The sequence below is a fragment of the Neophocaena asiaeorientalis genome, unplaced genomic scaffold, assembly GCF_003031525.2.
Source record: "Neophocaena asiaeorientalis asiaeorientalis breed wild unplaced genomic scaffold, Neophocaena_asiaeorientalis_V1.1 scaffold68, whole genome shotgun sequence".
In the NCBI taxonomy this organism is placed as follows: Eukaryota; Metazoa; Chordata; class Mammalia; order Artiodactyla; family Phocoenidae; genus Neophocaena; species Neophocaena asiaeorientalis.
Genome location: NW_020173384.1, coordinates 43,383 through 60,751, shown reverse-complemented (window position 1 = coordinate 60,751; position 17,369 = coordinate 43,383). Strand labels below are relative to the sequence as shown.

The 17,369-nt window shown below is 43.8% G+C and overlaps 1 protein-coding gene across 1 annotated transcript in view; it reads right to left on the bottom strand.

Moving 5' to 3' along the window:
• The window catches only part of LOC112400708 (E3 ubiquitin-protein ligase HECW1), a 114,090-nt gene that overhangs the window by 85,522 nt on the left and 11,199 nt on the right, over positions 1-17,369 (bottom strand). The window contains exons 5-8 of the mRNA XM_024746600.1: positions 16,865-16,966; positions 11,797-11,947; positions 4,037-4,179; positions 1,854-1,975 (exon numbers count right to left, since the gene is read on the bottom strand). Of these exons, the coding sequence (XP_024602368.1) occupies positions 1,854-1,975; positions 4,037-4,179; positions 11,797-11,947; positions 16,865-16,966 (518 nt within the window). The remainder of the gene's footprint in view (positions 1-1,853; positions 1,976-4,036; positions 4,180-11,796; positions 11,948-16,864; positions 16,967-17,369) is intronic.

Below are 17,369 nucleotides of genomic sequence, written 5' to 3'. Positions count from 1 at the left end.
CCCCAGCAGGGCTCTGCTCTCTCAAGTCTCCCTCTGACTCTCTGAGCATCTCCTTCCTCTCCGTCCGGCTGCCTCCTCTGACTGCACAGGTGCGCCCGTGCTCCATCTTAGCTGTCTTTATAGCAGGGTGTATTAATTAAGGTTCCCTGTGGATTTAGGGCTGACCTTCAGAGGTCTGCTAGGTAAAAACTGTGTGTGTGTGTGTGCGTGCATGCGTGCGTGCGTGTGTGTGTGTGTGTGTGTGTGTGTGTGTGTGTGTGTAGGGGTTGGGGGATGAGAAGAAGTGAAGAAAGTTGCACGAGTTTCTCGTTGTGCCAAGTAAGCATTTTATGCTACCTGGGGCTGGTGTGTGTGTGTGGTTCAAGGAGAGACTGCTCACAGCCAGAGCAGGCTGGGGCAGTGGCTCATTCCAGCTCAGGGCCACCTGGTGCCCAGTGCTGAGGGCATCACTACTTGGCATCCTTGCCCCCCTTCGTGACTCCCCCACCTGCACCGCTGGGCAGCTGCTCTGGGTTTAACCACTGGATGTCCCAGAGGCTTCTCCAATATAACCTGCTCAAAACTGGTCCCTCCTCCCCTGCCATAGCCTGCATCACTTAATCAAACTACTGCTAACTGGGGACATGACCACCTAACTCAGGGGCCCGAAGCAGAGAGGACTCACTTTCTGGAGTCCTCATCTCCCATCCCCCTCCATCACAGTGGCCCCAAGCGCGACTGAAATAGCTCCCGAGCAGAGTCATTCTTTCTCTGCTCCCAGCCCCTTCCGTAAGGCAGCCCTTGATCATTGCTCACTTGAGCGCTTGAACCAGCCTCTGGTCTTAGCCCCCTCAGTCCCTCTCCCACAGTTCTGCCAGAGAAAAGAATTCCTCAAACACTGGATCATGTAACTGATAACATCGGAGACTGCTGGCTCCTGTCGCCTACTGAGGTAGATCCAGGTTCCTTTCCGTGACGTACCAGGCAATTTGCTGCTCATCTCTCCACGCCCTCTTCCCAGGTCTGCCTGTCGCCACACTCCAGCCCCACTGGACCCAGCCCCAGGCTGAGTCCTTCCTCCTGCAGCCTGGAACCTCTGCCCCTCCCACTTTCAACCTTCAGGACTGAATTCAGCTCAGGAAACACAGGACCACTCCCTGTGTTTCCCGAGCATCTTGTTCCTCCCTGAGGTCCTGTCACGTTAGACACATCTCTGCACGTCTGTTGCTCCACAAAACGAGGAGCTTCTGCTCAGCCGGTGTCACCCTAATCTGTCTTTATGACTCCAGCACTTAGATCTGTGCCTGAACTGCAGGAAACATTTGTCGAATGAGAAAAGTAATGACTATAGTAATATAATGTCATTGCTTCCTCGACAATACCAAAAAAAAAAAAAAGAAAAAAACTACATATGTAAAAATCACATCAAACTTACCTTAAGCATGTTACTTGCAAAACTAATTACAGGAAAAGGAAACCTAGTTATTTATCTATTCTAAAATTTCTTTAATGAAAGTGATTTTATAAAATGATTCAGGCTGAAGGGAATCCGTCAACTTCATAATTGTGTTCCTTAAAAATTTTAACAATAATAAAAACACATCTTTGTTTCCAAATCACTTTCACTGCTATTAACACATCTGAACCTAACAAAAACCCACAGAAGCTACAGCATTTCCAAATCTAGCTTTTCTCCTTTTTGGGAGACTCACAGAGAGCAAAAAAAGAGCCATCTTTTTTCTTTTCTCTCTTTTTTTTTTTCTTGCCTTAGTTAAAATGCTATCCTCTTTAATCTATCCAATGACTTTGCAAAGTTGTGTTTCGGGTCTTGCTGGAAGCCAGGCCAGGCCCCTTCTGTGTGTGAGAACACTCACGTAATTGGCGTGCAGTACAGTGAAGAACTCGGGGTTGGTGATGAACTTGACAGCTGGGGACTGTAGCAGCAAGGTGATTTTTTGTGAGTTCACTGGAGAAAGTGACCCATCTCTCCTCAGATCTGGAAAAAGTGAAGCAAAGCAACGAAAGGCATTGGGAAAAGATCGTTTCAAATAGGGGACTTCTCTCTCATGGCACCAGCAGCCCACAAGCCTTCACCTGCACAGCTGGAGAGGACTGCTGTTTTGAAGAGTGATCTGACCAGCTGTCGCAGCGATAGGGCCAGGTGTCCTATCACTCGGTGTCTGTCAGTTAAGAATCATTATTTCCTAGGAGTGTTCCTGTACAATTTCAGTTAGGATCAAGTCTTTGAATACCTCATCCCTTTTATCCCAATGACTTTTTTCTTACTTTCTTTATAAGTTGCTCACCATAGCTATAAGAATTTGTTTGCAGAAAGGACCACAATTCTTCCCCAGCCGCATCCCCATTGGTACGGAACTTTGCAACCCTGTTGAATCGAGCTGGCCTTGTGCCTTGCTTTAACCAACAGAATTTGCCAGAGGTTCTGAGCGGCCTGTGGGTCCCCACTTTCTCTCCCTCAACACGAGAACAGTCTGTGCAAGATGAAAAGCCATGGGGAGTGGGGACAAGCCGCCCCGGCTGAGGCCACATCAGGCCAGCCAGCTTGCAGCCAATTCCACAGCTGACCAAGGATGCAGGTGTGAGCCCAGTGACCTGAGGAACCACCCAGCAGGCCTCAGCTCAAGTTGCCCACCTGCAGGATTGAGGGCTAAATGCATGGCTGTGAACTTAAGCTTTGGATGGCTTGTTATACAGCAAATGCCACCGGATCCAATACCAAACCCAGAAAGAAATTTTCTGTTCCTTTTTCCTCATGTTTCTAATTACTCCACCACTTTACTACATCTCTATCAGAGATTAATAGAAATTAATAATAGAAATACATAAACTAGTCAGTTTAGTTAGTATATCTGATAAAATGAATAGAATGGAGGCAATTAAAATAGTTGGTGGAACTCTGTACATACATATTTAAAAGAGGGCGTGAAAATGTCCACTCTTCTGCTTTTGCAGAGAGAGCTGAGACCTGGCAGTACAGGAAGCACATGGCTGTTTGCTCCGAATGTTCTAGAGCCGTCAATCTGCCATCATTTACCCAGTTCAAAAAGAAACTGGGTTATTAGGATGTTACAGTAATAATCTTATGCTATTACAGGTATAAAAAGCAGAAGCCAATCTCTTCAGAGAAAACAATCTTATGGTTACCAAAAGGGAAAGGAAGGGAGGGGATAAATTAGGAATTTGGGGATTAACAGATACACACTACTATATATAAAATAGATAACCAACAAGGACCTACTGTATAGCACAGAGAACTATATACAATATCTTGTAATAGCCTATAATGAAAAAGTCTGAAAAAGAATATATATGTATAACTGAATCCCTTTGCTGTACACCTGAAACTAACACAACATTGTAAATCAACTCTACTCCAATTAAAAAAAAGAAGAAGTCAATCTCTTAACGCCTTTTGAATATTCTCATCTGAGTTCCACTCAGAGTCAAAGAAATGAACACCAGACCCCCCTAGTGGATGCTGATGGTATTTGCTAAAAAATGCTCCCAGGCGGCCATGTATAATCAATCGTAAGCCTGCAGGTTCTCTTTACTCCCAGGTTCCTCCCTCAGGGGAGATTGTATTTTATTCTTTAAAAAAAACTTTTTTTTTTTACTATTTCCTATTTTTTAAAAAAACATCTTTATTGGAGCATAATAGCTTTACAATGTTGTGTTAGTTTCTGTTGTGTATTTTATTCTAAATGCAAACAAGTCTTCCTATTGTTGTCATGTGGCTCCTTGGAAGCGGACCATGAACTCTTATCGTGTTTTATTTATAAGTGGAAAACATCCTTAGGACACCAACAAATAAATTTACTTAATAAGAAATGATTAAGCCACCAAAACCGAAATTTGCCTTGATGCATAAGTGCAAGGTCTCTTCACTGTGAATCCACTTTCCCTATACGTTCCTGGTGGGAAACTTCTGTCTGTTTTACCCTGCTGGTGCCAAGCCTCTTTCTCCCGCTGGCCCTCGTCCACACCCTGCTTTCCTTACCCGATCCGCATCCCAGGAGTCTGGGCCCATCCTGCATACCTATGCTTGACTGAGAAGATTCAGCCTCTGAATCACTCCCGCCACCTCCTCCGCTGCCTCCTGCTGGGACCTGCTCACAACTTTGGCTGCCAGAATCTTCTTCAGGCCTCTCTGTAGCAATGGTTCGCTGAATATTTTGGTACCTTTGTGTCAGAAAGTGCAAAGACAGGAGTTAACTTTGGTTTGATGGCTTGTTGAGGGGCTGATGCTCTGAATCACATAAGTGGGGAAATCAGTAAAGAATTGTCCTGGAGGTCAATAAACATCAGGAAAGAAATGCTCAACATCCCCACAAGGTACCAAAGACAATTAACACTACAAGTATCTCTGGATGATTTGATTTCTTTTTGTTTCGTAAGCTGTGATGAGTTTCAGGTATGGTGACTTCAAAAAAATCACCCTGCATTAAATGAAATTAGGCTAAATCTAAAATAATGGTATGGGAAGGAACTTAAAATATTACAACTAAGATATCGAAGCACCTCTCCCTGATGGTGATAAGTGTACAAACTAAATTAAAAGTTCTACTCACTTGTTTTTATTTAACAGGTAACTGACGGGACTGGCAAGGGGTGTGCAAAGGTTGCACGCTTAAAACACACTGGCAGACAAATAAATGCTTTCTGCTTATTTGAAGGCTCCTTTGATTTTTCTTTCCAAGTTGGGGAATCAGTCAGTCAGTTGGCCAGTCAGTTGCCTAACCAGGTGCTTACTAAATATTTACTGACTTTTCCAGTGTGTCTGGCTCTGCGCTGGACTTCCAGATGAAAGAGAAGACTGGAATGCGATCTCGCCCTCTGAACCCTCACGGTCAGGACAGAACAAAGAGGGGAAATGCACATAAACCGTGACTCTAGTGAGGTGAACAAGCTGCCCTAGGTGTGTAAGAGGTGTGGACACAGACGAGGAAACACCCAAGGCACATGCGTCCTGAAGTCAGAGTATGACGTGTCGGGGAGCTTGTAGGGAAGGTACACGGAGGAAATGACATGTGCAAAAGGCTTCAGCTGGGAGAACTCCGAGAAGGTTGGCGGTGGCGTCAGGATGTGTGGGCCTTGGGCAGTGCCAGGGAACCAGCAGGGGTGGCAGGGAGCGCCTAGCAGGTGCCCAGCGGCGGCTGGAATGTTTTTCTCTAGGCCCAGGTCCTCCAACTTGAGCTGCATCAGGATCGCCTACAGGGCTTGTGAAAACACAGGCTGCCGAGCTCCATCCCCAGCGTCTCTCCGATTCAGCAGGTCCAGGGATGGGGTGGGGGAGGCACGAATGTGCATTTCTGACTAGTTCCCAGGTGATGCAGTTTGTGCTGCTGGTGCGGGGACCAACTCTGAGAACCGCCACTGTAGGGGCTGAGCAGCTGCTGGAACAGAGAGGCAGGTCCAGTTCTACAATGACCCCCACCTGTGTGGAGGGCGCGGGAGGAGAAGACCCTGGAGTCGGGGAGAGCAGCTGAGAACTACTGCATCGCTCCAGGCTGGAGATGCAGAAGCCTGGAACCAGGCAGGGGTGGTGGAAAAAGCTGGTGTCTAAGGATGCTGCTGGGGGCGGCAGACACCCACATTCTGTAGGGGTACTAAGATCACCTATATCTGTCCACAAAACACAGAAATTTCCTGCCTAATTCACATGGTGTTTTGTAGGCAGGTATCCAGCTGTCTTGTTCCTTTTTGCTCTGCTCTGCTTCCTTCACTCTTTGTAGCCCCTCTTCCTCCTTTTGCCTGCTGTCTCTCGGCCCCACCAGGACACAGGACAGGAATTCCGTTTCCCTTTTCCTCACAGCACAGCAGGAATGAGGGAAGCGGTCAGACTGACGAGATCTTTAGTGGCAGAGTTTGTAATAACTTTACATGTAGACTCAACAGAATTTGGGACCTGACTGGGTATGGAGGTTGGAGAAGACAGAGGAGACAACTGTGAAGTTCGAGGCGCCCACTTAGAGCAGGTGGGTGGACGTGTCGGTACTGATGAAGCCCATGTAGGATGGGCAGGTTGGTGGGAAGATTTTAGTGTGGATTTGGGCATGTTGACCTGGAGGTCCTTGAGGTCACACAAGTGACAACAGCCAGGGGAGCGTTGCTGTATGGCTCTTGCGCTCAGAGAAGTGAAGTGGGAGTGGAGGAAGAGGCGTGAAGAGGAGGGAGCCTCCAGGGAGCAGCGAGTAGCCAGGTCGCCATGTGCAATCCAAGGTGGGGGTGTGGGGAACGTATTATCACATGGACGAGGTCTTCCATGGCAGGGATTCTGAAGACTAGTGACCTCCCCTTGACCTTTAGAGAGGAGTTTTGGGGACTTCCCTGGCGGTCCAGTGGTTAGGACTCCACGCTTCCACTTCAGGGGGTACAGGTTCAATCCCTGGTCGGGGAACTAAGATCCTACATGCCACCCGGCCAAATAAATAAATAAATAAATAATAAAGAGGAGTTTTGTTCTCAAGTGTGGTCTCCAGACCACTTGCCAGAGAATCAACTGGGTGATTATTATAATTACAGAAATTGGGGCAAAATTGAAATCTGCATTTCTAACAAGTTCTTCAGGTGGTATTATCTACATCTAGGTTTGAGGCTGTCTGGTGTGGGGCTTTAAGTTTTATTTTATCTAAAGAGACTCAGCCACTCGCTCCTGCCACCTGGTGGAAGATGGCTCTGCCTGCAGCACTTACTGGGAGGCATTCCTGAGAAGGCCTCTTATGAGAAAATGCGGAAGGGGTAGGAATGAGCAAGGAATCGGAGAGAGAAATGCTTGCTTTTATTTACCCCTCCACACGCCTGCGGCAGGGAGGCTGTCTGTCTGCGATGTTCTTTTTGCTGGAACTCAAGTAATGCAGCCACACGTGGGGTACTCAGTGGGCCTTGACCTGGGAGAGGAAGGGGGACTGCCAAAGACCAAGGAAGCTGCTGTTGGAGGATCCCCCAAGTGGCTCGAGGCAGGCTGCATTTTCCAAAAGTGGCTCAACGATATTTTCAGTCCACAGCTTCTTCCAGAACCTGACTACTCTCCTACTAAGAGCAAGAACCAATGTCCCCTCCCCTTGAACCTGCGAAGGTCCTGTGGCGACCTGGACTAACAGACAATAATGAAAGCGACAGCTTGTGACAGAACACAGAGGCCAGGCTGTGAGGAAGCCCAGGCGACATGGAACGTCCACGTGGAAGTGCTCTGGTTTACAATCACAGCTGAGATCCCAGCCCACAGCTAGCATCAGCCTCCAGATACGCGAGCCTCCAGCCCAGCCACCCTCTGACCGCAACCATGAGGTACCCAGAGAAGGGCCTCACTGAACCCAGTCAACCATGAGAACCATGAGAGAGGAGGATACTCACGAGGATAACGGTGATAATAATCAGTTACTGTTGTTTTAAGTCACCAAGTCTGGGGTGCTTTGTTACTCAGCAACAGATGCTTGGAAAGGGCTTAGACAAACCTCATATCGTAGCCTCTCTTTTACTTCCCAAATTGCAGTGATCACTGAAGAGAATTTTAACGAGGAAATCTTTTATTTTTATTATAATTTTATTCGATGGAAATGTCAGCAATTTCACAAACTGCTTCACATGTCCTCGGTTGCACCTGGTTTATCTCACGCCTTACTAAGTCAACAGCCTCAAATCCCAGGTGCCAGACCCAACCCCTAGCCTTTGCTGAAGTCAGGACAGTCTTGGGGAAGCAGGACACACAGCAGTTGGTGGAGGATCACCCAGCAAGGGCAGGGCTGCAGCCTCAGAGGCTCTCTTTGTTCTAAAGATGAGAGATGGGGTCAGAGAGTTGGTTCTCTTCTATTTCATCAAAAATTATCCTTCAGGGGCTTCCCTGGTGGCGCAGTGGTTGAGAGTCCGCCTGCCGATGCAGGGGACACGGGTTCAAGCCCTGGTCCGGGAGGATCCCACATGCCGCAGAGCAACTAGGCCCGTGAGCCACAACTACTGAGCCTGCGTGTCTGGAGCCTGTGCTCCGCAACAAGAGAGGCCGCGACAGTGAGAGGCCCGCGCACCGCGATGAAGAGCGGCCCCCGCTCACCGCAACTAGAGAAAGCCCGCGCACAGAAACGAAGACCCAACACAGCCAAAAATAAATAAATAAATAAAATTAAAAAAAAAAATATATCCTTCAATGTCCTCCCTCACACTTTATTTTTTTGCAGAAAAAGGTTAAATATTTATATTATATAGGGTTTACGGAAATTGGTAAGGAAGTCAGCTGGAATGTCTAATTTGCAAAGAGACACACAGAGGAACACACACAAAACCGAACCAGATATAAAGAAACCTTCCAAAACCAAACCGAACTGAACCAAACCAAACCAAAACCAAACGAACAAAGCCCATAGGAGCAGACGATTCTCATGGGAGGAGCTAAAATTGGGAAAAGAAAAGCTCATGGAAACAGAAGCTGACCTTCCCTCCAAGAAGTGAAATGTAAGGAGCACCAGAAAACACGAGGAGAATCACTTAAGTCAGCAAAAACCCACCAAAAGATGAGATGGAAGGCAAGGTATCGCTGCTAGCAAAGTAAACCCGTAGAAACACACTTTAGAAAACCTTTAAGCATTGATATCAAATACCAAAACCACGCAGATCTCTCTTGGCCTGCTCTTTTGGGAATATAACCCTAAAGAAACACTCTAAGACAATCCTACTATTTTACATACACTTGGGCCTTATCCAAAATAGTGATTAAAAGCAATAAGTGAAACATCCAACAATATGTCAGATTAAGTAAATTACATCTGTTCATTGGAATACCATCGTTTAAGTGATCATCTTAAGGCTATGTAGCAATACGAAAATGCTTATAATGTAGGAAGTGAAAAATGAATATAAAGCTATATTATCATTATAGCTGTATAAGGACTGTGCATATGAAATTTGAAGATAGTTAATTGTTTAAAAAAAGTTAATCCTTCGGGCAGTAGGATTATAAGCCTTTTTTTTTTTCCTTATTTAAAACTCGCATTTCTCAATAGTATAATAATTTTATCCAAATAAGTAAAACATCAAACTTGAGTTGATGATTTAAAATGAGACTATGTATTTATATTTTCGGTTTCCTCCATAAATATTTGCGAAGAAGGTAGAGTTAGTTCGTTCAGGATATTTTGAACGTGTAGGAATGAACTCGGGAAATGGTCTTGTACTGAGTCCTGGTAAACTCTGGCCCCATCCAGGTACCGGGACGAGGGACAAAGAAGAATGAGAAAGAAGGGAAGGACAGTTACCAGTGGCAGGCATGATGGGCCATCAGTCATGGGGCTGCAGAGGAGGTGGCCACTGGCTCTGTGCGGAGAGCTCTGGGGAGGTTCCAGGGACCATGTGACATTCGGGTTGGGCTTTTGCAGGATGGAGATGAGTGCCAGGTGGAAGGCACGCAATGAGGGACTTTCCTGCAGTGGAAGCGTGTGGCAAAGCCACAAAGGCCACTTAGGGCGTGGCCGAGGGAATGTGGTCACCGTACACTACTTTGTCCACTCCGCATTTTGCAGTGTGCGTCTCCTTGCACAAACACATTTGCCTTTCACAATCACCCTGTCAGGAGTCAAGAGAAACTCCTTCTTGCAACACTGAGAAATACTTCCATCTTGCTGTGAGAAGGTGATGAGTGTAAATTTCTCCTGCTAACCAAACACATGCCCCCCTGTGTGTGATCACATCTGCGATGGATAAAGGACTGACAGTATACCTTCTGTGGCTGCCATTATCAGGCCAAATCACTGGAAAACTTTAAATGTTTGAAAGCAGTAGGTTAAAATAAGCATTGAAGAGCCTGAATACTTATCTGAAGGTTATCTGACCTTCCCTAGGTAGGATTTTTCACAAGAAATAAGCACTTCCTCAAATCGCTCAGTTCCTTTTCTTTTTATCTGTCCACATGGATGCAGCAAATACAACTTGCTATTCAGCAAAGTCTGGTCTCTCTCAGCATGTTCAGCTCCACTGGAGGGCACAGGGGTTTACACATCAAAGCCTGTACACTTCTCTAGAGGCCTGGTTCAGGATGGATTTAGCCTCATTTTTTTTTTTTTTTTTTTTTTTTTGCAGGCCTCCCACTGTTGTGGCCTCTCCCGTTGCGAAGCACAGGCTCCGGACGCGCAGGCTCAGCGGCCATGGCTCACGGGCCCAGCCGCTCCGCGGCATGTGGGATCTTCCCAGACCGGGGCACAAACCCGTGTCCCCTGCATCGGCAGGCAGACACTCAACCACTGCGCCACCAGGGAAGCCCTGGCCTCATTTTTATATTATACAACCTGAACATCGTGAACGAACTTCCAAGGATTTTTATGTCACAGGTCAAGGTATTTACTTCTGCTTCTGGTTTACTGTTTTGTTTTAGTGTTCAAACTACACCTCTGTAGATATAGGCTGATGCTGCTCTCCATGTTTCTTAGTCTGGTAAATTATTTCAGCTCATCTGTCTGGCAAGACAGACCCTGAGGCTATTTCTGCCTATGGCATCTGAACACAGTCTCTATGTAAAATGAGCTTGCTGCGTCCCTTGCATTTTTAGTTGTAGGAGTCTTGCTGCAATCACCATGAAAGGACACTCCCATGGATTTTGGTGCATTTATATTTAATATGTTCTTCCTTGTAATATACTTTCTTTCTGTGGGAATGACTAGAGAAGTACACTGCCAATAGAAACCCGTTATGATTCTTATTAATGACTTAATGGAAAAATGGAAAGCAAATGTCTTCCAAATGCTCAAGCAATAAAAGAACTCCTGGTGATCTTCACCTAAAGCATCCTTCTCTCTCTACAACAACAGTAAGCAGAAGTTCAATGTTTTGTTTCTGTGCAATTTTAATAGGATTGAATTGTCTACTTTTTTTTTTTTCTGGAGGCTACAGTTAACTTTCAAAAGATATTTGTTATCAATAGCTGTGTCCCCCAAACCCAGTTAGTTATTCTTTTTAGTCCCTCTCCACCTTTTTCCTTTATTTTACACTAGCAAGACGTCATGTGGATACAAACGAAGTTGGGCCTGCAGTCTGCATTCCTGGCTACTAAAAGTATCCAAAAGCCACTGCCCTGGTCTTAAAGAAGCAAGATATTGGGTATGATGCTCGTACTAGCTTATGGCATGGGAGAGGTGCTGTTTAGGGTTTCGTTTGCATGTTGAAAACAAAATGACATCTTTACATACTTACTAAAAACTAGTAAGGGGTCTAGTTTTTAGACAAAACAATTCTCAAAAAGTATCTTTAAATGTTTCTCTTTCTATGATGAAAGCTTTTTAAGAATGTATATTTCTGAGTATATAGCAATTATGGGACCAGGGTAGGCATGAATATAGAGATTTATGAGGCAGCTGTTTCTCCAGGCAGCTTTCAGTATTCTGTTGAACCTATCCTTGGAATGTTTTCAAACTGTTTGGGTTCTGGACCTGTTTGAGAATCTTATGACAGATACGTATGAGTCTGGTAGATAAATGTGCATCCATGTATAATTTTGCATATAGTTTCTGGATGGTTCCTGGAACACTGACACCCTCAGTGAATACCTGGGTGGGGGTGGTCCATGGGCCCTTGGCTAAGAACACCTGTGTTCGAGCCTGGGCCGTCAAGAGGATTCCCCGTCTTTAAATGACACTTGGGCTTAGCTTGTCTCCTCACCAAATTTTAAATCTAGCTTTCCAGGTACTAACTATGAATGGGTTAATGACTTTGCAGTTTCCTCATACAATCTGAGCAGGAAAGTATAAAAGGGGGTTTCTTTAGCTGCCCTTCTCCTTTCACTGCTTTATAGGGGCTCCCCGCACGCAGATCACCCACCGCCTGTTGAGTTGCTCCATCTGCTGGATGGACCCGGATCTCCGCATCCCGTCGGGGGTGGCTGCTGATGTGGGACGCTGCCAGGTGGTCGTGCGGTTCACATGGTCCACATAAAAGACCCGCCCGTGGCTGTCAATGCGAGCTTCCCAGTCTAGTGCATGACGAAAAGGCAAAAAGAAAAATCAAGGACAAACTACGGATCCATGTGAAACAGACACCACTTCCAGGTCTTCTGCAGTTAGAACTCACCACTGGTGACTTGCTGAAGACCAAGCACTGCCCAGAGCACCTGGGTGGCCTCTGAGGCATTGGCATGGAGTTGGCATTCCAGGAAAGAGCCCATGGGACTCAGATTCTCCGCTGGGCCATTTTAAACAGTAACTGGGGTTACTCAAGTATGACCTGTGTTAAAATTCTAACAATTTCTAAAGAGAAAATGGAATGTTGATTTCCTTCTTTAAAAAATTCCATCTTGTCAATTTTCTTGGCTACTCAAATGACAGCTGGAAGATCGGAAATGTCCTCCGGTGACAGCTGACACTCTAATGCTGGAAGAATCCTTTCTCTGCTAAATCTGACGGAGGATGGCCGCTCAGAAGGGAATAATGGCCCTCATATTAAAACCAGGTTTGACTACGGTTCTAAAATGCACTGTATGTACGTGCTTCATATAACCTCTATCTAATCTTAGCAGCCTTAATTGATCGCCATTCCTCTTGAGAGAAAGAATGGACACATTCAATACTTAGAGTTGTGAATTCACAGTGTATGTTCAACCCACCTGTGGCTGCCAAATATCTCTGGACCAAAACAAAACCAATCACGACTATTAACTAGCTGTGAAGTATCTCTTTGTTGATAGATAACTGTCGCAAAGAGTAGAGGGAGCCCAAGATAAAGCTAAATTCCTTTACTTCTCAAATTTAAGGAACAGCAACAAACTAAAAGGTGGAAGCATAGATGATACAGTCCATGATAAATGTAGGAGCTGGGCTGGGGTGACAGGATGAAAAAGTCCTCAAAACTGAGAGAGCTGGAAGTCATACGTACACACCTGAGCTAAAAAAAGATGAGCGATGTCTGCTGTACAGAGATGCGCAAAGCTTTTAGGTTCCACGTGTGAAACTGTGGTGGGAATAACAGCTTCATGATAAAGTTATGCTGAAAACTACGTTAGACTAAAGAAGAAAAAGCAAAAATGACTGCAAATGAGGAAAACCATTCAGGCTTTTAAGTGAGAAAAGCCATAGCTTTTGGGAGTAGGTCAGATATTTAACAATTCTATTGAAAAAGCATCATTCAGGTAATGACATAGCAACTCCCAATTGTTTTTAAAATGAAAAACTCAATATATTTGGTAGAGTTATGGTTTGATATGTGTGTGGTTCAAGCTGTTTGAGAACATTATGGCTTATGTCTGACAGTCACCTGAGGGATTGCCAAATAATGTCCAAGGAAAACTAAAAATACCAGAAAACACCAAATTCAACTTATAAGACGAACTGAAGAAAAAAAATGTGGTCAGATTGTATATATTCTAGAAGGTGGGGATTAAAATTGACTACTAGATGATCCAGTTGTCAACTGTTAGTTGTAAATGTTAATCAGCTCATTGATGAAATTGTCTATTTGTGTAACTACTAGGTAATTAATCTCGAGCCAAACATTAAAAAATTTCAGTGATTTCCAAACTAGCAGCAACTGGGTATTTTATATTTTTCTTGAACCCCACATGACTGTCATCCAACAAAGAATGAGCATTCATCTTTGAAGAGTATCGTGTTACTCAATTCAGTTGAACAAACTCCTCCTTGTACTATGATCTAGAGACCATGCCAGGTCCTGAGGACACATTGCTGACTAACACACATCCCTGCCCTCCAGGTGCCCACAGTAAAGGAAGGATTCCTTCAAAGACAAGCCTCCAGTCTCATAGATTCTCCAAGGAAAATAACTCAAGCATGGTGCAGCGATAATAATAATTTCTGTCTATGAGTTTCAATATTTCCAAGCCACTCACGGAAAAGAATGGCAAGCCAGACAGTTAGACCCTCTTGTCAATACATTAACTACCTGGAAGGCAGAGTGCTAATTAAACTCTTATAAATAATCAGAAGATAATAGCTAAGCGCAACTAGAGATTATAAGTGTGTTTTCTGGGTTGCTTTGTAAAGAATTTGCTTTCACGTACTGTATAAACAGTATCGCATAAAGAAAACATGTTCTGAATGGAACTTCAGGCCTCAGCACGTCCGATGCACTTGGCCCTGTGATGACAAAACAGACTCCTGAAAATGATACCTTTACGGATGACCTTGGGACCGTTAGAGTCATTCATGTGTGTCCATCCATCTGTGGTTGGGGAGCCTTGTCAGATATTAAACTATATATTTTCCATGAAGTCTAAGAACAACGTAGAGCCTAATAATGAATCCTGTTTTAATTATTATACCAAGAAAAGCCTGTAAATTTGTACTTTTACATTAACAAGTGCAACACCACGTTTGTAGTTTAGACCTTTATCTTGAACTTCAGTTGCATCTCACTGTCTTCTCGACACTGATACCTGGATGACATCTCAAATATAACACGATCAAAACCAAGCTTCAGCTCATTCCCACCCAAACCTGCTCTATCTGCAGCCTTCTCTTCCTTTCTCAGTTAAAGGAAGCTCCATCCTTCCAGGTTAAAACTCTTGAGGTCCTTCTTGACCCTTCTCTGTATCTCACGCACCACATCCAATCTTTCAGCAAATCTACCCACAAAATATCTGGCCAGAATCTGACCACTTCTCACCACGTCCTCTGCTCCCCGCCAGCTCAAGCCACCACTGTTTCTCACCTGCAAGAACCTTATGTTGGGTCTCAGGCTTCTATTTTTCCTCCTCACAATTTGACGCCAACACAGAAAACCTTTTAAGACCTAAGTTAGGAAATGTCACGTCTCTGCTCAAAAACCTACAACGTCCCCCTTTCATCCACAGTAAAAGCCAAAACCCTTAAGTGGTCTACAAGGCCCTAGGGGATCTGGGCCCCTGATAGACGGAACTCTTCGTCTGCTGCTTCCTCGCTCCCAAATCTGCTCCATCCAGACACGCTGACCTTCTTGCTGTTTCTCAAACCCACCGGGCAGGCCGCTCTGTTTGCTCAGAAAGCTCTTCTTCCCCAGTACTTGGGTGGATAACCCTCCTACCACTTCTAAGTCTAGCTTCTAATGTTGCCTTGTCAGCAAAGTGTACCCGACCACCCTATTTAAAATGGCGAACCAGCCACCACCACACGCTCCAGATTCCCCTTACCCTGCTCTGCTTTTGTTTTTCCACAGCACTTAAGACCATCTAATGTGCTGCACTATTTCTTCATTTATTCTTTTTATTGTTTATTATCTGTCTCTACCAGCCTAGACTGTAAGCTCCTTGGGGCAGGGATCTTTGCCTTTTTTGCTTGCATAGAGCAAGCATTCAATGAATACTTATTCAATGAGTAACTATCTGATGAAGTCATCCGTGTACGATGTGAGATTAAGAAAATTCAGTTGTTAGCTTCACTACCAACTTTTCTAATATTTTTCAGTGTCACATGGACAGAAAATTGAAACCTATCTGGAAGAAGTTTGTTTCATTATCAAAAGCAGCTTATAGAAAGCAATTCTTTAAAACAGAATATATTATATTCAATTATCTATAATATCTGTATGTATAACTAGTTATTACTCTTACACGGATTGAGGGTCAATTCATGTACACACCCACTGATAGGTTTTTTTGTTGTGGGGAAAATGTTCCTTTCTTGGAGAGAACGTGCTATAGGTATTTTTCTAAGTAGGAAGTACCTCTAGTGACACTGAAATTTTACTATTCATTTATGGAATATCCATAAATCAATGTATAAAGAAAGAAATCAGGGATCAAAAGTTAAAGAACATAATGTTTGTCTTGGTCTCTCCAAACAAATGCGGTACTCCTTTAAGATATTCTACTAATTATTAAAGACACTGTTTATCACTGATAAACTACAATTGAATAGAAGAATGGTGTAAATGTAAAATATATCACATTGCCAAGAATAGATGAATTAAGGAATAAACCTTTCTTCTTTCAAAACTGTAACGGCTTAATGTAAGCACAGGCAAAAGAATGGAAAGAAACACTGATTCTTTGCATCCTGGAAAGATCTTGCAGTTGTAAAATTTATCAAATTTTAAAGGTTATCTTTGCATGAAAAATGAGCTCAAGCCAAAACAGGGATGTTCTAGAATTCACGAACATATCTGATGCTAAGTGAATATTTAATGTCTAGGGTGTCACTTCCTTCTTACAAATGTTACATATAAGGGAATATTATAAGGGTAAATTACACTGGAATGCTATCTAGAGACTATCTAGTCCAAATCTAGCATTTAGCAGATGAGAAAATTAAAGCTTTACTTTACAACTAAGAAAACTGAGTCACTGAGATTGATTTTCCCAAGTTCAAATGACCAGTTAGGTAATTATTAATTACACATTACAGTTACCAGGAGAATGTGCTATTGAATTCTATCCCTAAAGATGATATTTTTCCTGGAAACCTCTAAGAACTACAGAAAAAATTTGAGGCTGTCACCTATTGGTGCAAATTAGAGTAAGGAAAATACAAGTTCATGGGTCCTGATGAGTTGAAATGTTTTATTACGTGGAGATGCTTGAACCATAAAAGGTGCCATGGAGAATAATAGGATTATTCCATCTCGAACTGCAAACTTTTAAATATAATATAGTAAAATTTGCGAATTAAGGGTCACGAACAGTTTGCAAGGCCTAGTCAAGTCCTATAAAGAAATGCTCTCCATTTCAGAAGTTGAAGGGTGCTGAAAATACTGGGTTTTCTCATTAAGATCACATCCTGAAACCATACAACAAAAAACCAACCAACCAACCAATTTCTATGGTAGGAGCCATATTGGTTTTCGATCACAGTGTGAGGAATGGAGTGGAGGAAGAGTTTGGATGTTTATATACAAAGTTCATACCGACCTGCTTGTACTTGATGGGAAGTTATGAACATAGATTTTCAAAACTAAAGCTTACTTGGTGGAAGAGGCTCATCGATTGTTGGGTAGTGATGATGTTCAGGCCTCAAGGAAGGAAGCTGGCTTACTGGCTGGGAATTATGGAGTATAGGACATTCACCTACGGACAAGATAGTCGAGACATTCAGATTCATTCATTGCCATGGCAACGTCAGCAAAAAAGCACGACTGTAAAACAAACTACTGCAAGAAAAAACCCCAAAGAGCGGGCAACTGGGGAGATTGGGATTGACATATATATGCTAATATGTATAAAATGGATAACTAATAAGAACCTGCTGTATAAAAAAATAAATAAAATTCAAAAAAAAAAAAAGAGTAGGCAAGTGATTTTTTTCTGTGTCAGTTTGCTACATACAGAGTCATTCATGAGCCAGTGAATAGAGGGAGCTATATTTTTTAAGAAACTTGAAAAAAAACCAGCCAAACACTCCATGGCTGTGATCTGTACCGCAACAGACCAATATGTGGGACTGGGGTCTGATTCTGTAACCACCTGGATT